Raw genomic sequence first — 21,639 nt, forward strand, 5'->3', positions numbered from 1 at the left:
ACCCTATTTGTGGAAATGTAAGATAACAATTTTCAAGAATCAGATTGCTCATATGAGTGAAAGTTTTTTTTTTAACCCAATTCTGAATCCAAATCAGGAGATTTAAAGTACCATATTTTCTCCACTATAAGGTGCACCTAAAAGCCTTATTTTTTAAAAAAGCTGATGGTGCGCCTTATAATCAGGTGCGCCTTATATATGGATCAATATTGAGATTGGGATTCATAGATGGGGAATGAACTGATAAGGTAAGCTTTACTTGTTTCTTTTGTGTGTTTAAGGTTGAACAAGGTTGGTCAAATTGACTTTGACCAATTAAGAGTTTAGAGTTATTATTTGAGTTTTTGTTATTACTTTTAAGTATTACTATAATGTGATTAAAAAAGTTTTAAAATATTTAATTAATTGAGGGTGTGCCTTATATATGGAAAAAGTTTTATAACCCTTATAGTGCGGAAAATACGGTATTTGCAGATACCATACTGATACCGATATATATATATATATATATATATATATATATATATATATATATATATATATATATATATATATATATATACACATATATATATGAAAAAATGGCGTGATCGGGATCTGGACATCCCCAAATAAACATGAGCAATATCTGAATGCACTACAAAAATGAAGTAGTTATTATTTATAGCTTATAAAGCTTACAAGTACATTGGTTGAAAATGAACGGGGTTTAAGGAGCCCCTAATCTCAAATTAGTTAAAACCCTCGATTTCAAGTGTGTTTCAACTCGTCTCATTCCCCTGCGGCCAAGATATTGTGCTGAATCTCATGTGTAAAATGGCACATGGGTGCCATCTACTGGTGATTGTGCATCAATCAAGTCGGTTCCGAGATTTAAACTTACAGTGGAGTAGCATCCTCCCTGGCGAAATTGACAAGTATACTTGTCAATGGCAGTGAGTGTCAAAAGCAGGGTGTGAGTATTTTTGCCACCTCGGGTCAAATGCGATGATGATGATGTCACAGATCATCGGGGCAGAGGAACATGGGCAGTAGGTTGCGGTTAAAAGACAAATATTTGGCGGCGTTGGTCCTCAGCACCGCTCGGCTGGACGGATCCTTCATCAAGTCCCGAGGGGGAGTCGCCGCGGGATCCTCGCAAGGCAGCTAAGGGCCACAAGTCCCGTTAGTCTGCGTTACAATAACGATTGACCTTTCGGGCGGGACCGACCTCAGCGTCTCCCTCAAGAAGCTCCTCCTCAAAATCCGAGAAACGGTCGTGAAAGATGGCCAGACACCAACTCTGCCTGAAGAAGCTGAAACGGGAGCAAAAATGTCATGGTTAAAGTATTTTCTTTTTGGTTTTTTCCCAGAGCTCAAACATTCAATTACAGGGGCTTATTCATATCTGAACACATAGTCTGCAGCAACACATGTAGACTGACAATATATCAATGCTCTGGCTTTAAAATACTTTCGGAAAATGTCCAATTAATGGATGTCGCTTCACGATCAGGGAGCAAAAACGTCATTGTTCAAATATCTTCTTATTAGGTATTCATTTATACACTTTTTTTTCAAGTGTTTTGCTAAACAAGGGTTTATAAATGGCTGCAAATTATTTCGTACTAAAGTAATCTATTAATAAAATAACCAATTACCTTACTAAAGCACTAATTACTACACTAATTACTTCACTAAAGAACTAATTGCTTTAGCACCCATTTTAGTACCTAAAATGATTACTATAAAGGTTAGTTACCAAAGTTATCTAAATGAATCCATTACTTTAGTAGTTCTTTACCAAAAGTAAAAGATTACTTTAGTCCAGTCATCATTTACATTAGTACTTAGTTTCCTAAAGTACTTGACTATCTTAGTATTTCATTATCTTAAGTAATCGATTACTTTAGCAATTAATTTAGTGGCGGCCTTTTTCCAAGCTTCCTTACATATACTTATAAACAACAATACTACCAACAGGTGACCAGAACCAGTTTAATTACTATGAATATAATTTTTTAAACATTTTTTAATTTTGTTGAATTATGACTGTTTTTTTTAAATAGTTTTAGGAGATTTACAGGATTTGCATTCATGTCAATGGGGAAAGATGATTTGAAAGAATAAATCTTGACCAGCTCCATATAGAAAACATTTTCAGATGACTTCTGTTGCCAGTTTGAATTTCGATGACATTTTGAGACGTCTTCATCGGCACACACTTTGCAGCTTTCTTTTCCGTTTGTGTGGGCGTGTGCGTGTGTGTGTGTCAGGCAGTGTGTGACCTGCTTGTGATATCTAAAGCCAAATGAGCCGGCAGCCATCCAGACATGGACGCCTATTGTTCCCCACCTCCTAATCTGTTTATGCATCCCACCAATCTGTCTTTAGTGGATGGGGCAGGCGGGACACAACAAAAGCAGCTGCCCCCCCCCCACCTCAATCTCCCCATCGCCACTCGTCAACCCCCCTTCCGCCAAAGACCGGACTGACTCGTAAAGTCATTGTGGGGCTGACAGGTCATCAGTAGCTATTAAAAAAAAAATTGATCGACTACAGACCGGGTGTGTGTGTGAGTGTGTGTTGGGGGGGGCTGTTTAAGTCTACCTAGAGGGCAAAATTTGAGTGTTTGGGGGAGGGGGGTCAACTGCATTTGAGTTTTTTTTTTTTACATTGTTTCTCCATTAGTCTAAAAAACAATTCTGATTAGGGTTGGCAAACTTATCTTATCTTATCTCAGGGGGCAGCCATTTTGTCACTTGTTGACTGAAAATGACATCATATTTGACATTAAATTTTTGTTTTTAAGACTTAAGGGGAAATCAATCCTTTTTTAATATTGTTATATGCACCCTCAAAAAAGAACGGAACTCCGATTACAGTTAGCAAAATTTAGCTGTTTTTTATCCACCTCAGGGCGGCCATTTTTTCACTTGTCGACGGAAAACGACATCATATTTGATCTGGGATTTTTTTTAAACTCTTAAAGAGATTTCAATAATATCTGCTCCCTCACTAGTAGAAAAATAGAATTTGAATTTGGCTTAAAAAAAATTGATCTTTTTTTCCATCTCAGGCCAACCATTTTGTCACTTGTTGACTGAAAATGATATCATGTTTGATATGAGATTTTTTTTTCGAATATTAAAGAGGAAGTCTATGTTGTTGTTTTTTTTTTTAAACAATAAGCTATGTGCCCACAATATGCGCCCCTTGTGTCTATTGAACAATTTAGCAAATTTCATTTGTTTGTTTATACATCCTATGTTTATCCATCAGTGAAAAAAACATCACACTTCCTCAGGAGGGAATGATGCCCTTTTTGCCAAAAAAAAAAAAATTATATACTGTGTATATATATATATATATATATATATATATATATATATATATATATATATAAATATATGAGCAACAATTCAAACTTATGAGCACGACATATATAGCACTGTCGTGCTCATATGTTTACATATATAAAACGCACTGTCACGCTCATAAGTTTACACACCACCACCTGTACATGTGGGCATACCTGTAGAGGTCGTCTATCTGGCGCAGCTGCAACCTGACGAGCAGCTGTCCGAGGAGTTGCTGATGTTTGCCGTACAGACACATGAGGTTTTGTACGGGCAGTGGCTTGACAGACAAACAGATGATGGTCTTGACCACCTGGTTCCGGTCCAGATGCAAGCAGAAGTAGTCGCCGCTCTCCGGGCGACCTGTCGCAATGCGGGGGCCCTGCGGTCGCAAAAAAAAAAAACAAAAACAAAAAAAAAAAACAATAAATATGCACTTGGAAAGAAAAAGACGTACGGTGTGAACGCAGCGGACATACAGGCATCCCGGAAATTCCTAGTGGGCCGCTGGCGACCGGTTTTGTCACGTGGAGGTAGTTTAATCGTCCTGGTAATGTCCCACCTGCGCACAACACACACAATAACTCTATATATTTACATTCCACACTAGCTGTCAGACATAGTTGTGCTCATTAATTGACATACCACTAAGGTAAGTAAACCAATGAGCACAACTACAATATATATGTATATAACTATATAAATTGTTTTTTTCAACATTTAGCACCACTTACATATCACAATGTATCACAATTTGACAGACGTACAGTTGTGCTCATAGGTTCACATACCACAAGGGTAAGTGCACTTATGATTACATTTGTATAATTCTACTTTATACATTGGATATAAAATGCCATTTTCCACTAGTTGACAGGCAAAGTTGTGATCATGAGTTTACGTACCACGATAATAAATAAACCTAAGAGCACAAATGTACATAATAGAACTTATGAGCACAATTATGTATCTATGTAGACTGTATATCATGTGTAAATCACCGATTACACACGCACAAGCACAACATGGGAGAAATACCATTATCCTCATATGTTTATATACCATTAGGGTAAAGTAAACTTAGGAACACAAGTGTATATATCTTTATAATAGTATGTATGACCATTCATCTCTAGTTGTCGGACAAATGGTTGTGCTCACAAGTTTACAGACCACATGGGTGAGTAAACCTATGAGCACAACTATATATCCATACAAATGTGTTTATCACCATTTAGCACTACGTGGCTGAAATACAATTGCGCTCATGGGGTCTATACAGTAGACCAAAAATGTAATTAAACGTAAGAGCACAAGTGTATACTTTACTTTAATGCATATATCACCATTTAGCCCTAGTTGACAAATGTACAGTTGTGCTCATATGTTTTCTTATCCTTGTGGTATATAAACTTATGAGCACAACTGAATACATCTATATAACAGCGTATATCATGTATATATCACCATTTAATATAGTAGGCAGATGTACAGTTGTGCTCATATGTTTGCTTACTCAGAGACATATAAACATGAGCACAAGTGTACATAGCTGTATAATTGTAAATATCATGTACATATATATCAACATTTAGCAGCGGTTGGAAGATTTACTCATAAGATTGCTCATAAATATATAAACCTATGAGCACAACTGTACATTAAATGTATACAGCATGTATGTACGTAATAACCATTTAGGACTAGTTGGCAGACTTACAGTTGTGCTTACATTGATACATATACGTATGCTATGTATACATGTTCAATTCCCGAAAACATAAAAACATAAAACAAAAAAAATCCATCAGCCCCCGGTAAAATTAAATGTTTTAAAAGCATTTGCTTCTCAATCAAAATCACGTGTCCCAAACAAGCCTCACGTGTTCTTGCGGAGTTGAAGCACAGTGATGGCATCATGTGACCGTGTTTGTGCAACCTTCAAGTGACCTTGTGTGTACATGTGTGTGTGTGTGTGTGTGTGTGTGGAGGCTTGTCAGACATAAAAACATCAGCGATGAAGGACACACACTTGTCAACACTTCATTAAAAGCACAATATAGTGACATTCAATCCCAATGGAGAGCATTTATAAACATAATAATGGTCACTATACTCTTTTGATTATTTTCATGTTGATTTTTATAAATATTGAATGTTTGCAATTGGTCGACAGTTTGTTTTTTTTAAAGAGCCCCGAAGGCACTTTAGGTATCAGCAAATCTAATTTCACGCCTTTTTTTTTTAAATGATTTGATCGGAAAGTTGTATTTCTTTTCAAAATAACAGCAAATTGATTGCAACATCAAGCTGCAATTGTAGTCCCAAAGTTTAATTTGGGGGGGGGGTCTCGGGAACCTAAAAATTGGGGTTCACTGTATGTATCGGTAAGCTAGTTCGGTTGAGACGCACCTTGGATTTTGGGCCACTTGTACATGGGAACCAGGCGGTCGGCGACCTTTTGTGTTGGGCGAGGGACCTCCAGCGTGGGGTCAAAGTGCGCCAGCAACATGGAAGCCAGCTCCTGTCCCACCTCCCTGGAGTTGAAGTTGGCGTGCGACCATTCGTCGCTGTAGTATGAGCGCGAGAACTTGGTGAGTGGGCCGGCGCCCCAGATGGCGGCGTCGTTGGTCCGGAAGGCGCCGTCGATGACCAGCCGGCCGTCGAAGACCAGGAAGGAGCTGTTGATGCTGCTGAAGGCGTCGTAGTCCACGCCTCGGCTGGACAGGTTGAAGAACACCTGATGAGATAAACCACAACGTCTCCAGAAAGCTCCAGAACCAAAGCAAAAGTCAACATTTTTGTACACACTTATTAAATGGGTTCATTTAGTGTGTGTGTTGTCATGTGTTAGTCTTAGTAAAAAATTACTGTGCCACTGTATTAAGTTAGCAATAAGTTGCTTCATGTTCCATTTAATTTGCCCTTAATTTGAAAATGTAATGTTCCTGACACGGCATCAAATAACATCCAGTAAGATTTGCGCATGTGTCTGATTTATTACAGCTTGGATATACATTTGTAGTGGTATCTCAAGGTGTATTTATTTTGAAACTCCAGAAGATTGCTCACATAGCATCATCTGCTTTTAGCTGGGCAATGATTAGAAACTTAATAAAAAAAAAGTTTTGCAAAGGAGTCACTATGACAGAATTCTGAAACAAGTTGCTTCATGTTACAATTCATTTGCTGTTAAATTGAAAGTTTCTGTAACAGCATCAAAAGCATTTCATGAAAGGTTGGAATTACATTCGTAGTGGTATTTCCAGGTGTATTATGTTTAGCAAACTCCAGGAAACAGATCGACTACCATCATCTGTTTGAGTCTGGCTTATCCGCCTGATAATAAATGTGGAATTTAACAAAAGTGTTCACTATACCACAATTTATCTATTGGTTACTTCATGTTCCAATTCATTTGCTCTCAATTTGAAAGAGAAACCAAGTACATTCTCTATCCTAAAAAGCATTCAACTAGATTTGCAGGAACCCGGTTCAAATCACGTTATCTGAGTATTCGTGTGTCATCTGTCATCTGTTATCGGTTTGACAAAATCGCAACGTTGATGTAATACTAGACTTACGCCACAGGACAAATGGAGGGGTCCTGAGGCGGTGCTGAAGGAAACGGACTTGAGAGGATCAGGATGGTCGCCATTGTTCATCTGCATCAGCAGACAGTTGTGATGGATGTGGACCTGGGCCTTCTTCATGGCGTTCATCACCGCCGTCGACACCCCGGCATCGGAAAAGTATAAACCGCGTGGCTCGAGAAGTGGGTCTTTGGACACGGTTTCAGGAAGTGGGTCACCGGCCGCGTTGGACTCGGGAGGTGGGTCAGTGGTGACGCTGCTGTTGGGTATCGGGTCACCGGGAGGTCCAGTCTCCGGAGCTGGGTCGTTGGTGACATCACATTCAGGAGGCGGACCATTTGTGACCTCACTGTCAGGAGGCGGGTCCTTGGTGTCCTCGCTGTCCGGAGGCGGGTCATTAGTTGCCTCACTGTTAGGAAGGTCGTTGGTCACTTCACTTTCAGTAAGGGAGTCGTTGGTGATGTCACTTCCATGAGGTGAAACGTTAGTGACGTCACTCTCATGAGAGGAAGCATTGGAGATGTCACTTTCAGGAGGCGGGTCACTGGTGACCTCACTCTCAGGAGGGGGGTCACTTTCATGGGGCGAATCAATCATGACGTCACTCTCATGAGGTGAATCATTGGTGATATCGGTTTCAGGTGGTGGGTCGTTGGTGACCTCACCCTCAGCAGGCGGGTCATTGGTGACTTCACTCTCTGGAGGCGGGTCATCAGTGGTGTCATTTTCAAGAGGTGAATCAGTGGTGAGCTCACTCTCAGGAGGCGGGTCATTGGTGTCTTCATTCTCAGGAGGCGGGTCATTGGTGTCTTCATTCTCAGGGGGTGTGTCATTGGGGACTTCACTCTCAGGAGGCGGTTCATTGGTGTCTTCATTCTCAGGGGGTGTGTCATTGGGGACGTCGCTCTCAGGAGGCGGGTCATTGGTGTCTTCATTCTCAAGGGGTGTGTCATTGGGGACGTCACTCTCAGGAGCCGAGTCATTGGTGACGTCACTCTCAGGAGGCGCGTCATTGGTGACCTCACTCTGCGGAGGCGTGTCATTGGTGACTTCACTCTCAGGATGTACGCCATTGGTGGCGGCACCCTCAGGAGGCGGATCATTGGTGACTTCACTTTCAGGAGGCGAGTCATTGGCAACCTCACCCTCGGGAAGCAGGTCATTGGTGACATCACTCTCAGGAGGCAGGACATTGGCGTCTTCGCTTTCTAAAAGTAGGTCATTGGTGATGTCACTTTCACGAGATGAATCATTGGTGACGTCACTCCCACGAGGTGAATCATTGGTGATGTCACTTTCGACAGGCGGGTCATTGGTGACTTCACTTTCAACAAGCGCGTCATTGGTGACTTCACTTTCAAGAGGCGGGTCATTGGTGATGTCACTTTCACGGGGTGAATCTTTGGCTATGTCACTTTCAGGAGGCTGGTCATTGGTCAAGTCACTCTCAAGAGGTAGCCCATTGGTGACATCACTTTCAAGAGGCAAATCTTTCATGACGTCACTTTCTGCAAGTGAGTCTTTTGTGACATCACTCTCAGGAACTAAGTCCTGAGCGACATCATTCTCAGATGGATATCCATTGGCAAAATCACATACAGGATGTGATTCATCGGCTATGTCGCTTTGAACGGGAGTCAGCACCAGGTGGATGCAGGATCCGCGCACTCCAATCCGTAGCAACATCTCCACGGTGGTGAAGACATCAAGGCTGTTTCCATAGACGATGGCATTCTCTGCAGGAGGGGCAATGATGTCATCATTATGTCACATGACTAATCGGTTTTCGGACTTACTGGATGCTAACTTGTGTTTCTACTTTTTGGCTGAACTGGATCTAAGGTTGCGCGTGTGTGTGTGTGTGTGTGTACCTCTGGTGTTCATAAAGTTTTCCAGCAGCCAGCGCCGAGCTCTGTTGCAGTCATGCGAGTCGTTTAGGGTGAAGAAATTGGAGGGTACAGTGCCGGTATACATAGGAGGAAAAGACGGCTCGGTCTGCTGGCCATTTGCATTGGGATGGTCTTGATCCGGTTCCATTGGACACGGCACCTACACAAAAAAAAAACAAAAAAAAACAAAAAAAAAAACGACTAAACAAAGATTTAGGACTTTCAATTTCAATTTAAACCTCACATAATTTTTCCTTTAAATGTTTAGATAGTGTATTTATTGCAGAGGAGGATTAGGGTCAATGACAATAAAAAATGGCTGCCAGATTCTCATTTCTATCTCGGAAATATCATTTTAAAGTATGAAATCTCAAAAAGGAAAATTAAGAGCTTTAAAGAGCAATTTTAACTTCATTTGCAGAATGTTCACCTCAAAATGAGAATTCTACATTCATTTTCTGAACATTTTCTCAGAATTCTCACTTAAAATTGGAATTCTGACTATTTGGAATTGGCTCAATTCAGAATTCCAACTGGGTTAATCAAACCTGAGAAAAACAAAGTTAGCTTTGTGAGAATAAAATTGGAACTTTGACTTGTGAGAATTGCGAGAATGTCAGAATTCTCCTTATAACTGTACAGTCAAGAACCCTTTTTAGATTGAGAAATAAAAATGTTGACTTTGTTCAGAGTTTTCACTTAAAATTTTGAATTATTATTCGAATTCTTAATTAATTCCTGATCCTTTAAAATCAGAAATCTATCTCAGAGTTCTCATTTTCAAGTGAGAATTCTGAGATGACAGTGAGAATTCTAACTTTATAATCATAATTCTGAATTCATTCTCAGAATTCTGTTTTTGGTGAAAGTCAGAATTCTGATTGTCTCAGAATTCTGACTTGAGAATGAGAATTCTGACTTGATTTGGTTAAATTTGTAATTCTGAGATTTAGAATTAAAATGCCTTGACAAATGTGTGAAGTGACCTGGTACTGCAGGCCGGTACAGAGGATGAGAAAATCGTAGGGGATCTTGGCGCCACTGCACACCACCACGTGTTTGGACTTCCTGTTGATGGCGACCATCTTGGCGGCGATCTCGGCCACGTAGGAACGTAGCGGCAGCTGCGCCATGTGTTTGCTGCCGTAGACGTGGCTGCGGGGTTTGGGAGGTGGATACAAATGGCACCCATAGTTTCCAAAATATTTTGGTGCGGGGCATCACTTGCCTGGTGGAGAGGAACTCCACACCGTTCAGGGCGCAGTCCACGGGGAAACCGTGCGTGGAGATGAGGGTGAGGTTGTTGAATCTCAGGTGAGGGCTGCAAACACAATTTTTGGGGGGTTAGAAAAGTGCAACTTGATGATTGCGATAAATAACTGATACATCTCCACCCTGACCAGACAATGAGCAGCTTGCATGCAAATGAGGCCGTGCTAACAGACGGCCGGCGTGACCCCGCAAGCTAGCTCTTTATCCGTCTGACCTTTACGGGATGGGGACTATTTACACACAGCGCCCCAAAAACGAGGTCGGCTTAGTCATTTCTTAGCCTTGAATCACTCTCTACTGTAGCTTTTTATTTATTTATTTGCATAGTGGATATATAGTTCCCTTAAGTGTCCACTAAAAATCCCTTTCCTTCCAAAAATTACCTGCAGTAAACAAATCCACGAAGCAAAGACTCCACACTCTATTTTAGACTTGAACATTTTGAAAAAATAAAAATGTGTAATATTGAATGCCTGGGCTCTTGAAAAAAAATACGCCATTGGGATTGAAACTATTCATTTACAGTTTAAATTATGAAGTAATTTTTCTCAAATATTTTTGTATTGTTTTTTTTCTGAAATATAATGCATGCGTTTACATTTACAGTATTTTTTTAAATTTATTACAGAGGGCTTTTAGTTTATTATATATTATTTTATTGACAGTATACATACTTTTACTCTCATTTATTCTATTATAATGTATACGATGTTTGGGTTATTATATATGTTTTAAAGGTAGTAAAATATATATATATATATATATATATATATATATATATATATATATATATATATATGTATATATATATATATATATATATATATATATATATATATATATATATATATATATATATGTGTATATATATATATATATATATATATATATATATATATATATATATATATATATATATATATATATATATATATATACACATATATATAATGATATATCATGTATTTCTAAAAGATCTACTGAAAAAATAAATAATTGGCAATGAAAAAACAAGCAAAGTCAAAGGCGAAGCGCGTTATAGCAGGGGAACACTATCATAATTAAGCAGTCAGTAATGAAAGAATTCCTGCCGGAACACTGGTGGTTCTCGCCAGTCCGACATGAGACCCCCGTAGGCTCGCACTGGGCCATCCTTCACCCTGGCGTCAGTTGGGCATACACTAACGGCCTCATTAGTCAACTCGTTAGTGGCGGGCATTGACGATGAAGGCTAATTAAAAGCGAGCCGATGCCGGACATGCTCGCCACCCAACAGCCGGGCTCTACGCCGACATCTTGCAGCACCAGCACCCACCCTTTGCCTGCCAGCTATCAGCTGCTCCTTCGTCCTTACACAAGTGGTGACAAAAATAAAGCATCCATCTCACTGACATTAAATTATTATTAAATGCATGAACTCATGTGCTACCATTGACGACTATAAACGTCAAAAATCCATTTTTACTGAGCTGGCAGTGAATGAGTAAATAATAGTTGACTTGAATTAATAATTATTTTAGTTGTCACTATATGTCATTGGCATAAATTGAAGAGTAAAAGTACAATTGACTATGATAATATCATAATTGTATGTATCCCTGAAGTGCAACTTAATAAAACAAATAACTAAAACAAACAAATAAAAGGTCAATACAAACAAAAAAGCAAAAACACATCACAAAAGTAAAAAAAACAAACACAATAAAAAAAATCACAAACAAAAAAATCAAACAAAAGAAAATAAGTCATAAAAAAACACATTACGGAAGACGAAATGCAAATCAAAAATCATACACAAAAATTATGCAAAAAACACAAACCAAAACTGAAAATTTTAAATCAATCACAAATGAAAAAAATTATAAAAATATACAAAATAAAAAAATTATCAAATAACAAAACACATTGCCAAAATTGTAACACCAAAAAAATCACGAATAAAAATTAAATAAAATCTAAAAAAAAATTACACAAAACAAAACACAAACCAGTCACACAAAAGAAACAAAAATTAATTACAAATTAAAACACATTACAAAAGATGAAATAACAACAACGTGGAAAAAGCACATAAAACAAAGAAAAATTAATTCTAAACAAAAAAGCAAACATGAAAATGAAACAAAAATAAAAAAGGCAATACTGAAAACAAATCAAAAACTGGACTGTTTTTGTACTGTGTTTTTGTTTCTTTTTCATTTACAGCTTTCTTTTCTTGATTTTTTTTGTTTTTTGATTCATCTTTTGTATTTTCTTTTTGACAATACAATACATCAATAACAAGAGTTTTGTCATGATTTGTGATTGAATGTTATGTTTCATCTTTTGTAAGGCGTTTTTTTTTTTTTTTTCTTTGCAATATTTTTTTTGTTAATCTGTTTAGTCATTTGCTTTTGTGATTCATACTTCCAGGCCACCATAATAGACTGTTGGGAATATATAAATCCAACTTCCTGGGACAAATACTAGAATTTAGGTTGCGAGTGTAGGTCAAAGCTTTTAATCAGTCTTGCTTCTTAAAAGACGATATAATTGACATGACAAATTGACAGAAGGGATTAAAGGCATGCTGGGAGACTGCATGTTTACATTTGGGGATGTGGTGCATTGTGGGAGTTGTTGATCATCACTGTCACTTCGTGCACACCAGCACGGCTTAATTTAAACTCCCTGCAAAAATGTGACCCACAGATGGTGTGTGTATGTGTGTGTGTGCGTGTGTGTGTGTGTGGATGGGGGCTAATGGGGTTAATAGCCACCAATAGTAAATCTTAGCCTGGGGCGTCCAATCACAACAATCTCACTTTGGACCAGAACTCCAGCCATGGGCAGAAAATATTCTCCTGACAAATGACTGCGCAAATAATGACATGAATGTGCTTCTGAGACACACATACCAGAAACAAAGCATTTCCAGGAAGGACAGGCCCGTGTCCGACGCCCCCACCAGGACAATCCTGGAGTTGACCGTCAGCTTGGGTTCCATGCTCAGTTTGCGGCTGATGAGGTTGAGAGCAAACGGAGTCTGGGGGACAAATGGATACAAAGGCAATGGATTTGGAGGTTCTGACCGGCTTGCATTTGAGGGACAATGTGAGGCTTTAACAGAGTTTTTGAAGGCATCAGCAAATTGAAACAGGGCATTTTTTTCTTTTCAAATTAAGTGCAAATGAAATGGAAAATGAACAACTTAATGCAGGTGAGCTGTGATTGGTTGTCACCTGAGCCTTGAGCACATCATTTTCAGTCATCAGCAAGCGGTCGTAGTCCATTAAAAATTATTTGATTATCAAAGTAAATCATTTAATCCCAAACAACTATTTATATGTCTGAAGAGTCCAGACATCCAAACACAGGAACTGATTTACAGATTATTATTTTTTTTTTAATAGAGTAAAGGAGGGTCTAAAATGACTGGACTTAAAGGGACAGTGTGTAAGATTTAGAGCGCTTTTCATTAAAAAGGAACAAATGAAATCATTGCAAATTTAAAAAAATTGCAAATAAATGTGTTTTTAATTACCAACAGTATGTTTTAAATATAATCATAGACCTGGTTATCATTAAATTATATTACATGGGGGGTGGCACTTCTACGGAGGCAGCCATGTTTGTTATTGCTACAGACAATGGTAAATGCAGAACCTGCAGCACCTCCTGCTGTCCGTAGTGAAAAATGGTCTAAATCTTACACACTATCCCTTTAACGCATTCAGTGCAGCCATTTTTCATATAAATAAAGTACCTGGGATTGAATGTCTAAGACTGTAGAAAGATTTGTAAAATATCACGTATAGGCAAAACATTTTTTTTACTTCTAAAAACAGCGACAACATTTGACAATTCTTTTAACATTTTACGACTTTTTTTCTTTTTAAGCTATCATATGACGTTTTAGGTCATGCTGATGAACCTTGGTGGTGTTGTGACCTTGGCCACAACAAATTTTCTCGCAATGTCCCTGGGTCTATCTCTATTGCGGGGACCAGATGGAGGAAGATTTAGGAAGGTGGAGGCATGCACCGGAAAGAAGTCAAACGACCTGATTTATAAGAATTTGCATTCATAAATCCACAATTGAGTGATGAATTAGACTTTGAAGGCCAGCATGCATGAGGCGAGCACTTAGGAGCAGCTTGTGTAATTGCGCGCAACAGTTTGCATTGTGTGCAACACAAAGGCGTGTTCTTATCGCATACGGTCACACCGCGGGCAGGCGGCTGATCGGACTTCTAACAAAACATGCGCACGCTAGGTTAAATATTGACATTAAAGTCAATCACACGATACAAACAAACGTGATGCCTTCCTGTTGTTGGCAAAAAAAAATAAATAAATCACCTGTTGGTCAGTGATGCTCTTAGCGGGCGCGTTGACGCCGAGCTCCTCGAGGGGATAGATTATCTGACGGCGAGGACGCACGGGGACGGCACAGTCCAGGACAAAATCCAGATGATGAATGCAGGAGTCCTGAGATTGCAAGCGGAAAGCTCTCGTTGAGCCGGGCTCCCTCGTAAAGCCCTTCTCCCCGCCGGCCCACCTTCAGGCCCAGATGGCGCGGGTAGACGCGGTGGTAGAGATTGGACATGCGGCCCAGCCGCAGCGTCTCCTTGAAAAAATGTCGGCTCAAATGTTGGAAGCATCGGTGGAGCACAAAGTGGCGCAGCTGAGCGTGTTCGTGGGCGCCGTGGTAGCTGAAGTAGATGAAGTTCTCAATATTGTAGTGGGCCCGGATGTACTCCATGTCCTGGTGGGACCAGAACAGAACCAGTGTCAAATAAATGTGTCCCTGCCAAAAGCATGGACCGATAACGGTTTAGCGCAGTGTTAAAGAGTCAACGTTTCAATAACCGCTACTACTGTCTATCACCGCTGATGTGCGGTTTTCTTTTTGTTTTCGTTTTTTTAAGCTAACTAAGGGGTCAAGGTTTGAGTGTCTAAACCAATAAGTACGTAAAATGTTGATGGTGTCTCCATGTCTAGGAGATGATTGGACAAAACTTTAACAATTGAAATCATGTCATGACGCTGAGCATACCCTCATGACTATTTTGGATCTTACAAGTTGGCTCTCAAAATTAGACTTCAAAAAGGAAAACAAAATTGCTCATTTTGTGAAGATTGCATATTTATGCTCATATTATTCACACTCAATTGCTTTCTGTATCATTTTAAGGTTTTTTATTCAATGTCTAGTGCGCCTCACAGTGGACATTCGAGGAAACGTGCATTTGACAATAATATGACTGGTGATACGCTATCGCTCGTGCTTGCAGAGTTGACTCAACAAGCCATCTTTTGGAAAATAATTAAATGGCATATTCTATCACTTTGACTAAACATGGTACAAGTTTATTAGTGTACCAAAGATTTAATATAGTCTTTTGTAAAAATAAAATAGTGCATGTTCATGGAGAAACATAGAGCTGTATTCAATTGAAAAATGATCAGAAATGAGAAATTTCTGACAATTTCTGGCAATCTTTATATGGTGAATGAATAATGAAAATAGTCAAAGAGTTACCTTCTCATCTCTGATGACCAGCGCCCCGACAACTGTGCCGTCCACGTCAGCCACGAAGGCTTGAAGAGGACACTCGACCTAAGAGAGCACTAAGGATCAGGCTTCTATGTGTGTGTGTGTGTGTGTGTGTGTGTGTGTGTGCGCGTGTGTACCAACCTCATCTTCTTGGTTGTTGAAGATGATGTCCAGATCATTGAGCAAGGCATCTCTTCCTCCCCTCATTCGGGCCACCAGGGCTCGGATGCCGTCCCTGTCGGACTCCAGCGCCGGTCGCACGTTGACGCTCCTGTGGGAACCCACAGCGACAAGTTGAAAAGGCGCCGGGCCAGCTGGCAGGAGGCCCCGGCCATGGCCAACCTCAGCCCGTCCCGGTGCAGGATGTAGAGGTCTGAGGGCAACAGGCTGCCGGGTCGCGGAGGAATTCTCAGGAAGTTCTGCAGGAGCGGAAAGTCTGCAGACTTGGTCGGGACGGTGATGATGCAGAAGTCCAAATCCTGATTTGCAACATGGTGATATTTGTCTTACAGGAGGCTTACAATTTTGTTTTATGAGGTTTATGTTACATGCATGTTACATTTCTGTAAATGTGTGTTACATGTATGTGACATTTGTGTTGTGTTTGCTGTGTTACATGAATTACCGTAGTGGCAAATAAGTGATGTAACATTATTGTTTGTGCTTTGTGTGTTTTGTGCATGTGACATTTGTGTTGCATGTATGCTATGTGTTGTGGGAAGTGTGATGTTACATGAGTATACAATTATATTGTTGGTGTTACATGTGTTATATTTTATGTTGTATGTGTATATGGGCATCAAATGTTACATGAATATTACAAACACATCGTAAACACATTGTTAATTGTTACATGTCTGGCATAGGGGCGTTACATTTGTCTTCATTGTTTTTGTTACATGTGTAATGTGCTACTTTTGTGTTTAGCAGTAAAACTGTGATGTCATGTGTGTTATTTGAGTAACGTGCGTGTAACATTTTGTTACATGTGTTAATGGGTGGTAGATTTGTTTTGGTGTTTGTGTCACTGTTACATTTGTGCTAAATGCGTGTTTTATATTGTTGAACCTGTGTTGATCCTGTATGTGTGCTATATGTGTACATTTGTCTAACCTAGCTCTGTGTGTTATATGAACAATATGTTTGTCCTACTTGTTTGTTATGTGTTTAATTCATATGCATTATATTTGTTTAAGGTACTAAAATTGTTGTTACATGCATTACACATGATCAACCGCTTGTAACATGTGTTACATGTGCTACACGTGTAACATTTGTTGCCCGTGTTAAGCAGGTGTTACATTTCTGTTTCAGTTGGGTATTTGATATCACAATTTATATCATGCACAATGGAATTTAGCATTGTTAGCTTTGAGTCATTCATTTTATGACCCATATGAATTTTATGCACTATATTGTGGTTATCGGGTCTTTTTTTTGCATATTGTTGACAATCTTGACCCATGTTATGAGTTGAGCTGCATGCTTGCCGGAAAGAGTTGGAATATGTATGGAATCAAGTCCAGTGATCTGGAAGAAAAGCAGAGGAAATGACAAGATGCTGTAACCACGGTAACAAAACTACCCCCCACAGTAGTATTCAACAAACATGTGACCTTTGGTGGGTGCAGACGAGCATCTCATTGCACATTTTAACCCTGACCTTTGCTTGTACTTGCAACATTGCTCCAGTCCTCACCTTATCTCGTACTTCTTCTCTGAGAAGAAGAACTGAATACAGAAAGCGTTAGATTCCTCAGGGATTTCTTCAGAAATATCAAACTGAAGCTCCTCGTCCTCTTCCTGAGGAGGACAATAAATCGGTAAAATGATAACGTTCTTCTACTGTTACTGTCATTATTACCACCGTACAACCATAATTAGAACTTTTTTGTTTTAAACCTGGGATTCCCTTTCTCCTTCCTGATCAGGTTCTTCTAACTGCTCTTGCTGAGGTTCTTGTGACTGCTTGTCTTCTTCATCGGGATGAGGATCCTTGTGGTTCTCCTCTTCCTCCTCCTCCTCCTCCTCCTGCTCGTCATCATTATCATCATCGTCTTCGTCATCCTTGCCTTTGCACAAACCTCCAAAATGCTTCAGGTTGAAATGTTCCTGCAGTTGCCTGACGTCCACCTCCGCCGTCACGCTGATGAAACCCGTGATGGCGCCGTCGCACTGCCGGCCCATGAATTCTTACCATGATTTCAGAGAACCTTGAAAGGACTACATGAGCGAGTGGCGACAACACACCTCGCACACGGCGGCGTGGTTGTTCTCGTCCTGGGCCTCGATAAGCTCCGACAGGAAGTATGGCTGACGCATGACGGTCAGGATCTTCGTCTGCTTGGCCACGATGTGCATGACATCGTCGTGGTCTTCCACCCTGACGTGCACAATTACACGCTTCAGACATTTGTCTTTTTCTACCTATTGTATAATAAGTGCAGCAATTTTACTAGTGTGTATGCATGCACACACATGCATGGCCTTCAGATGGTCAGGCCTCTTTTTGAGGGTCAAGACTTGCTTTTAGAGTATAGCTTTGAATTGGGTTGGATAAACAAAAAAAATATGCTTTGTAAAAAAAAATCAATGTCTTGATCACCATTTTTGTTAAAACATACCGGTAATTTATTAAAAAATATTAATTTTATTTAAATTGGTTTTTGCCTATATTTAGAAATATATTTGTTGAAGTAGCCTTTTTATTATGATCAGAACAAGAAAATGTCATTCATCAGAAAAAAAATTGGTAATGTGTAGAAAAAAAGAACATTTTAGATTATATTTAGAACTAAAGTTTAAAAAGTAATAATGTGAAAGATGATAGCATTTGTTGTCAATTGATTGATTGAAAAACGATTGAAAAACGAATTGGTTGTGTTTGGAAAGAAAGGGGGGTGTTTAGGATCCAATAAATAATGATTATAATAAAAAGGTGGAATAAATAAATAAATAAATAAATAAATTAAAAAAAACTACGCATTCTTTTAACATGGGAGGCATTACAGTTTTGGTTCACAAAATCACTATAGGACATTTAGGCTGGTTCTCACAAATTCAGACCTCTTCGTGACGGTCAAGACTTGGTTTTAGATTTTAGGTTTGGATTGGATTTAGGTTGGTAGGCAATAATTTGTAAAGGTTAAGGTTAGGTGCTAGGAATATGCATTGTCAGTCGCAGGTCCTCACTAAGATAGTAAGACAAATGTGTGCGTGTGCATCTGTGTGTGTTTTTGTTTTTGTGCATGATGAGTCTCACATTCAGGGTTTTATCGACTTGTGAGGACCTTGTGACCTTGTAGGGCCATTTTGGTCCAGACTTCCTTTTGAGGGTCAAGACTTGCTTTCAGATTATAATTTTGAATTGGGTTAATGTTGAGATTTGGGTAAGGGTTAGGCAATTATTTCTGATGGTTAGGGTTAGGGGGTAGGAAATGCACGGTCAATGGTTGTCCTCACAAGTATAGCAGTAAAAATGTGTGTGTGCGTGAATGTGATGTGGAATCACCTTGCAGGCCGGACGTTAAGTCTTGGACAAAGTCTTGATCTTTGACACACCAATGCCATTAGCTCAGCAGCTTCTTCGTCTTCGGTCAGACGTGGAAGAGGCTCCAACAAGTCGGCCAGTGCCTCATCTGCACACACACACACACACACACACACACACCAATTTTGACTTTAGACAAATGTTTTCAGAAAGTGGACGCGAAACAAAACCAAAAAAAACATGTTAGCATGGGAAGCACATGCAGACTTCTCATTGGTAAGGTACTAAATAACAGTTTAACAATAAGTTCCTTGATGTTCCACTTCATTTGCTCTTGATTTGAAAAGAAAAGCAACCAGGGTACCAAATATAATTGAATTTCCTGATAACTGCAGAAAGGGTTATCCAAATCCAAAAGTAACCCCAAATTGAGAACCACTGCACTAGCCAACCTTGCTGTCTTGAACCAGAATGCCGATTTACCTAAGCAGATGGACGTTGAGCTCAGAAGGCACACGAAGTCCAGCTCAATAGTGGTGTTGAATACGGCACTGTGTAATAGACATAAGACACAATTTATATCAGTGATTCCACACAACCTTGCACTTAACTCATTCACTGCTATTCATGTTTTTAGACGTCAAAGATCCATTTTTACTGGGCTGGCAGGGGGATGAAAACATGCAGTCACAAAAAAAGAAGCAAACTTACATCAAAACAAGTTGAAAAAAGCAGACTGAAATACTGTAGATGTAATCACAAAAACCATATGGATGTAAATTTTTTAAAAAAGCCAAACAAAAGGCAAAAATATGCTTTGATGTGTTTGGATTTTTTGTTTGGAGTCATTTCAATGTTTTTGTTGTTGTTTTCTTTCTGTTTGTTGTAAGTTTGCTTCCATTTCATTTTTGTTTCTTTTTTGTTGCTTTTTTTTCCAACATGCAATCACAAAAACAAAATGAAAGCACATTTTCAACAAAACAAGTGCAAAAAATACCATGGGACTTAAACAGCTGCAAAAGCATTGAAAGAAAAACAACGCAGAAAAGATGCAATCACTAATATTACATGGATGCAAATTTAAATACAAAATTCCAAGCAAAAGGCAAAAATATGCTTTTAGTTTTGAGCAGTTTTAATCTGAGTGTGTGTTTGTTTGCACTTATTTTGTTGTAGGTTTGATTCCATTTTGCTTTGTGATTGCATTGTTTATGCTGTGTCTTTTTTCAATGTGCAATGACCAAAAGATAATGGAAGCAAACTTTCAACAAAACAAGCGCAAAAAAAATACACGCCAGTTATACAGCTGCAGTTTTGTTTTGTGATTGCATTGTTTATGTACTGTGTCATTTTTCAATGTGCAATGACAAAAAGATAATGGAAGCAAACTTTCAACAAAACAAGCGCAAAAAAATTACACGCCAGTTATAAAGCTGCAGAAGCATTATAAGCGAAACGCGGCAAAAAAAAAACACAAAAATGACATGGATGAAAAACAAAAACAAAGTAGTTGGAAAATGTTTTATTTTTTTTGCAGCAGGACGCAATGATGAACTGAACTTGAAAAAATCGCGACCGATGAAGACGGAAAAGGGGCGGGGCACCAACAACAATATAAAAAGGCGTACCTGAGGATTTGCTGAAAGCTTGAGGCAGAGAAGGCACTCTTGGCCACAAACAGATGAAGGAAGAGCGTGTTCCACGGCTTGAGAGAACAAAGACAGAAACATCACAAATTTAGCCACATACACACAGCGCAGTCTTGTCCTTCACCAATGTCCACACCGTCATGTCGTCAGCCTGAAAGTGTTTCTGGAGGAAAGATTCCCAATGAGGTGGCTCAACCAGCTCCACGGAGGGATGGTCGAAAAAGGACGCGTGGGCCATCACCTCGCCCTCCTCGCTGGCCAAGGTCACCACCAGGTTGGCCTTCTCCCTGCACCGTGGCAGAAGAACACATTCAAATAGACAATATTTAGACCATTTGGGGTCACCAACACTTACAGGAGTTGAAGCACATCAATTGGTCCGAAGAGCTGCTCGTCTTCAGGGGTGATGAGGCGTTCAATGGCCTCGGCATCGGCACATTCACTCCTCCTCACGGTCACTCTGACCACTTTCCCACTGCTTGATGTGATCATGTTCATCTTCGAACTTCTACTTCGACTTTCATAAATCAAACCCTTGTGAAGACAAACAGTTATTTTTTTAGCACCTGACACAACACCACGCGAGCTTTATAACGTGAATAAGATGCTGTATTTGAACTACTTACTCGACTTGTTGTGATGAATGTCACCGGGAATCGGGTTTAAAGATAAACTCGTCCGAAAACTACATAAAAACAACATTTTTACCTATATTTCGAACTTGTATTTTGCTAATTAGTTCGGGGCCTTCACGTGTCACGTTCTTCGGACGCAAAAGTCGTTGACATGGTAACCGTTTATCGCAACGCATTCTGGGAATTCCATGGTGGGTTATTTGAAAACAGCATGTCGGTTGTCTCCAAAATAAA

At 39.5% G+C, this 21,639-nt stretch overlaps 1 protein-coding gene across 1 annotated transcript; it reads right to left on the minus strand.

Moving 5' to 3' along the window:
- Window positions 1–590: 590 nt before the first annotated feature.
- On the minus strand, window positions 591–21,526 carry cfap61 (cilia and flagella associated protein 61). Its single transcript, XM_088403496.1, has 25 exons — window positions 21,397–21,526; window positions 21,126–21,304; window positions 20,907–21,057; window positions 20,750–20,826; window positions 19,605–19,672; window positions 19,143–19,269; window positions 17,882–18,014; window positions 17,534–17,806; window positions 17,331–17,434; window positions 17,122–17,161; window positions 15,974–16,110; window positions 15,773–15,902; window positions 15,617–15,694; window positions 14,633–14,839; window positions 14,434–14,562; window positions 12,990–13,117; window positions 10,049–10,141; window positions 9,807–9,975; window positions 8,803–8,980; window positions 6,923–8,667; window positions 5,751–6,078; window positions 3,818–3,900; window positions 3,515–3,720; window positions 1,211–1,295; window positions 591–1,146 (listed from the first exon to the last, which is right to left on the minus strand). The coding sequence occupies exons 2-25, from the start codon at window positions 21,266–21,268 to the stop codon at window positions 1,000–1,002; spliced, it is 4,959 nt and encodes a 1,652-aa protein (XP_088259622.1). The 5' UTR covers window positions 21,269–21,304; window positions 21,397–21,526; the 3' UTR covers window positions 591–999.
- Between the last annotated feature and the right edge of the window lie 113 nt (window positions 21,527–21,639).

Source organism: Hippichthys cyanospilos, chromosome 20 (assembly GCF_059441005.1).
Source record: "Hippichthys cyanospilos isolate Australia breed blue-spotted pipefish chromosome 20, RoL_Hcya_1.0, whole genome shotgun sequence".
NCBI lineage: Eukaryota > Metazoa > Chordata > Actinopteri > Syngnathiformes > Syngnathidae > Hippichthys > Hippichthys cyanospilos.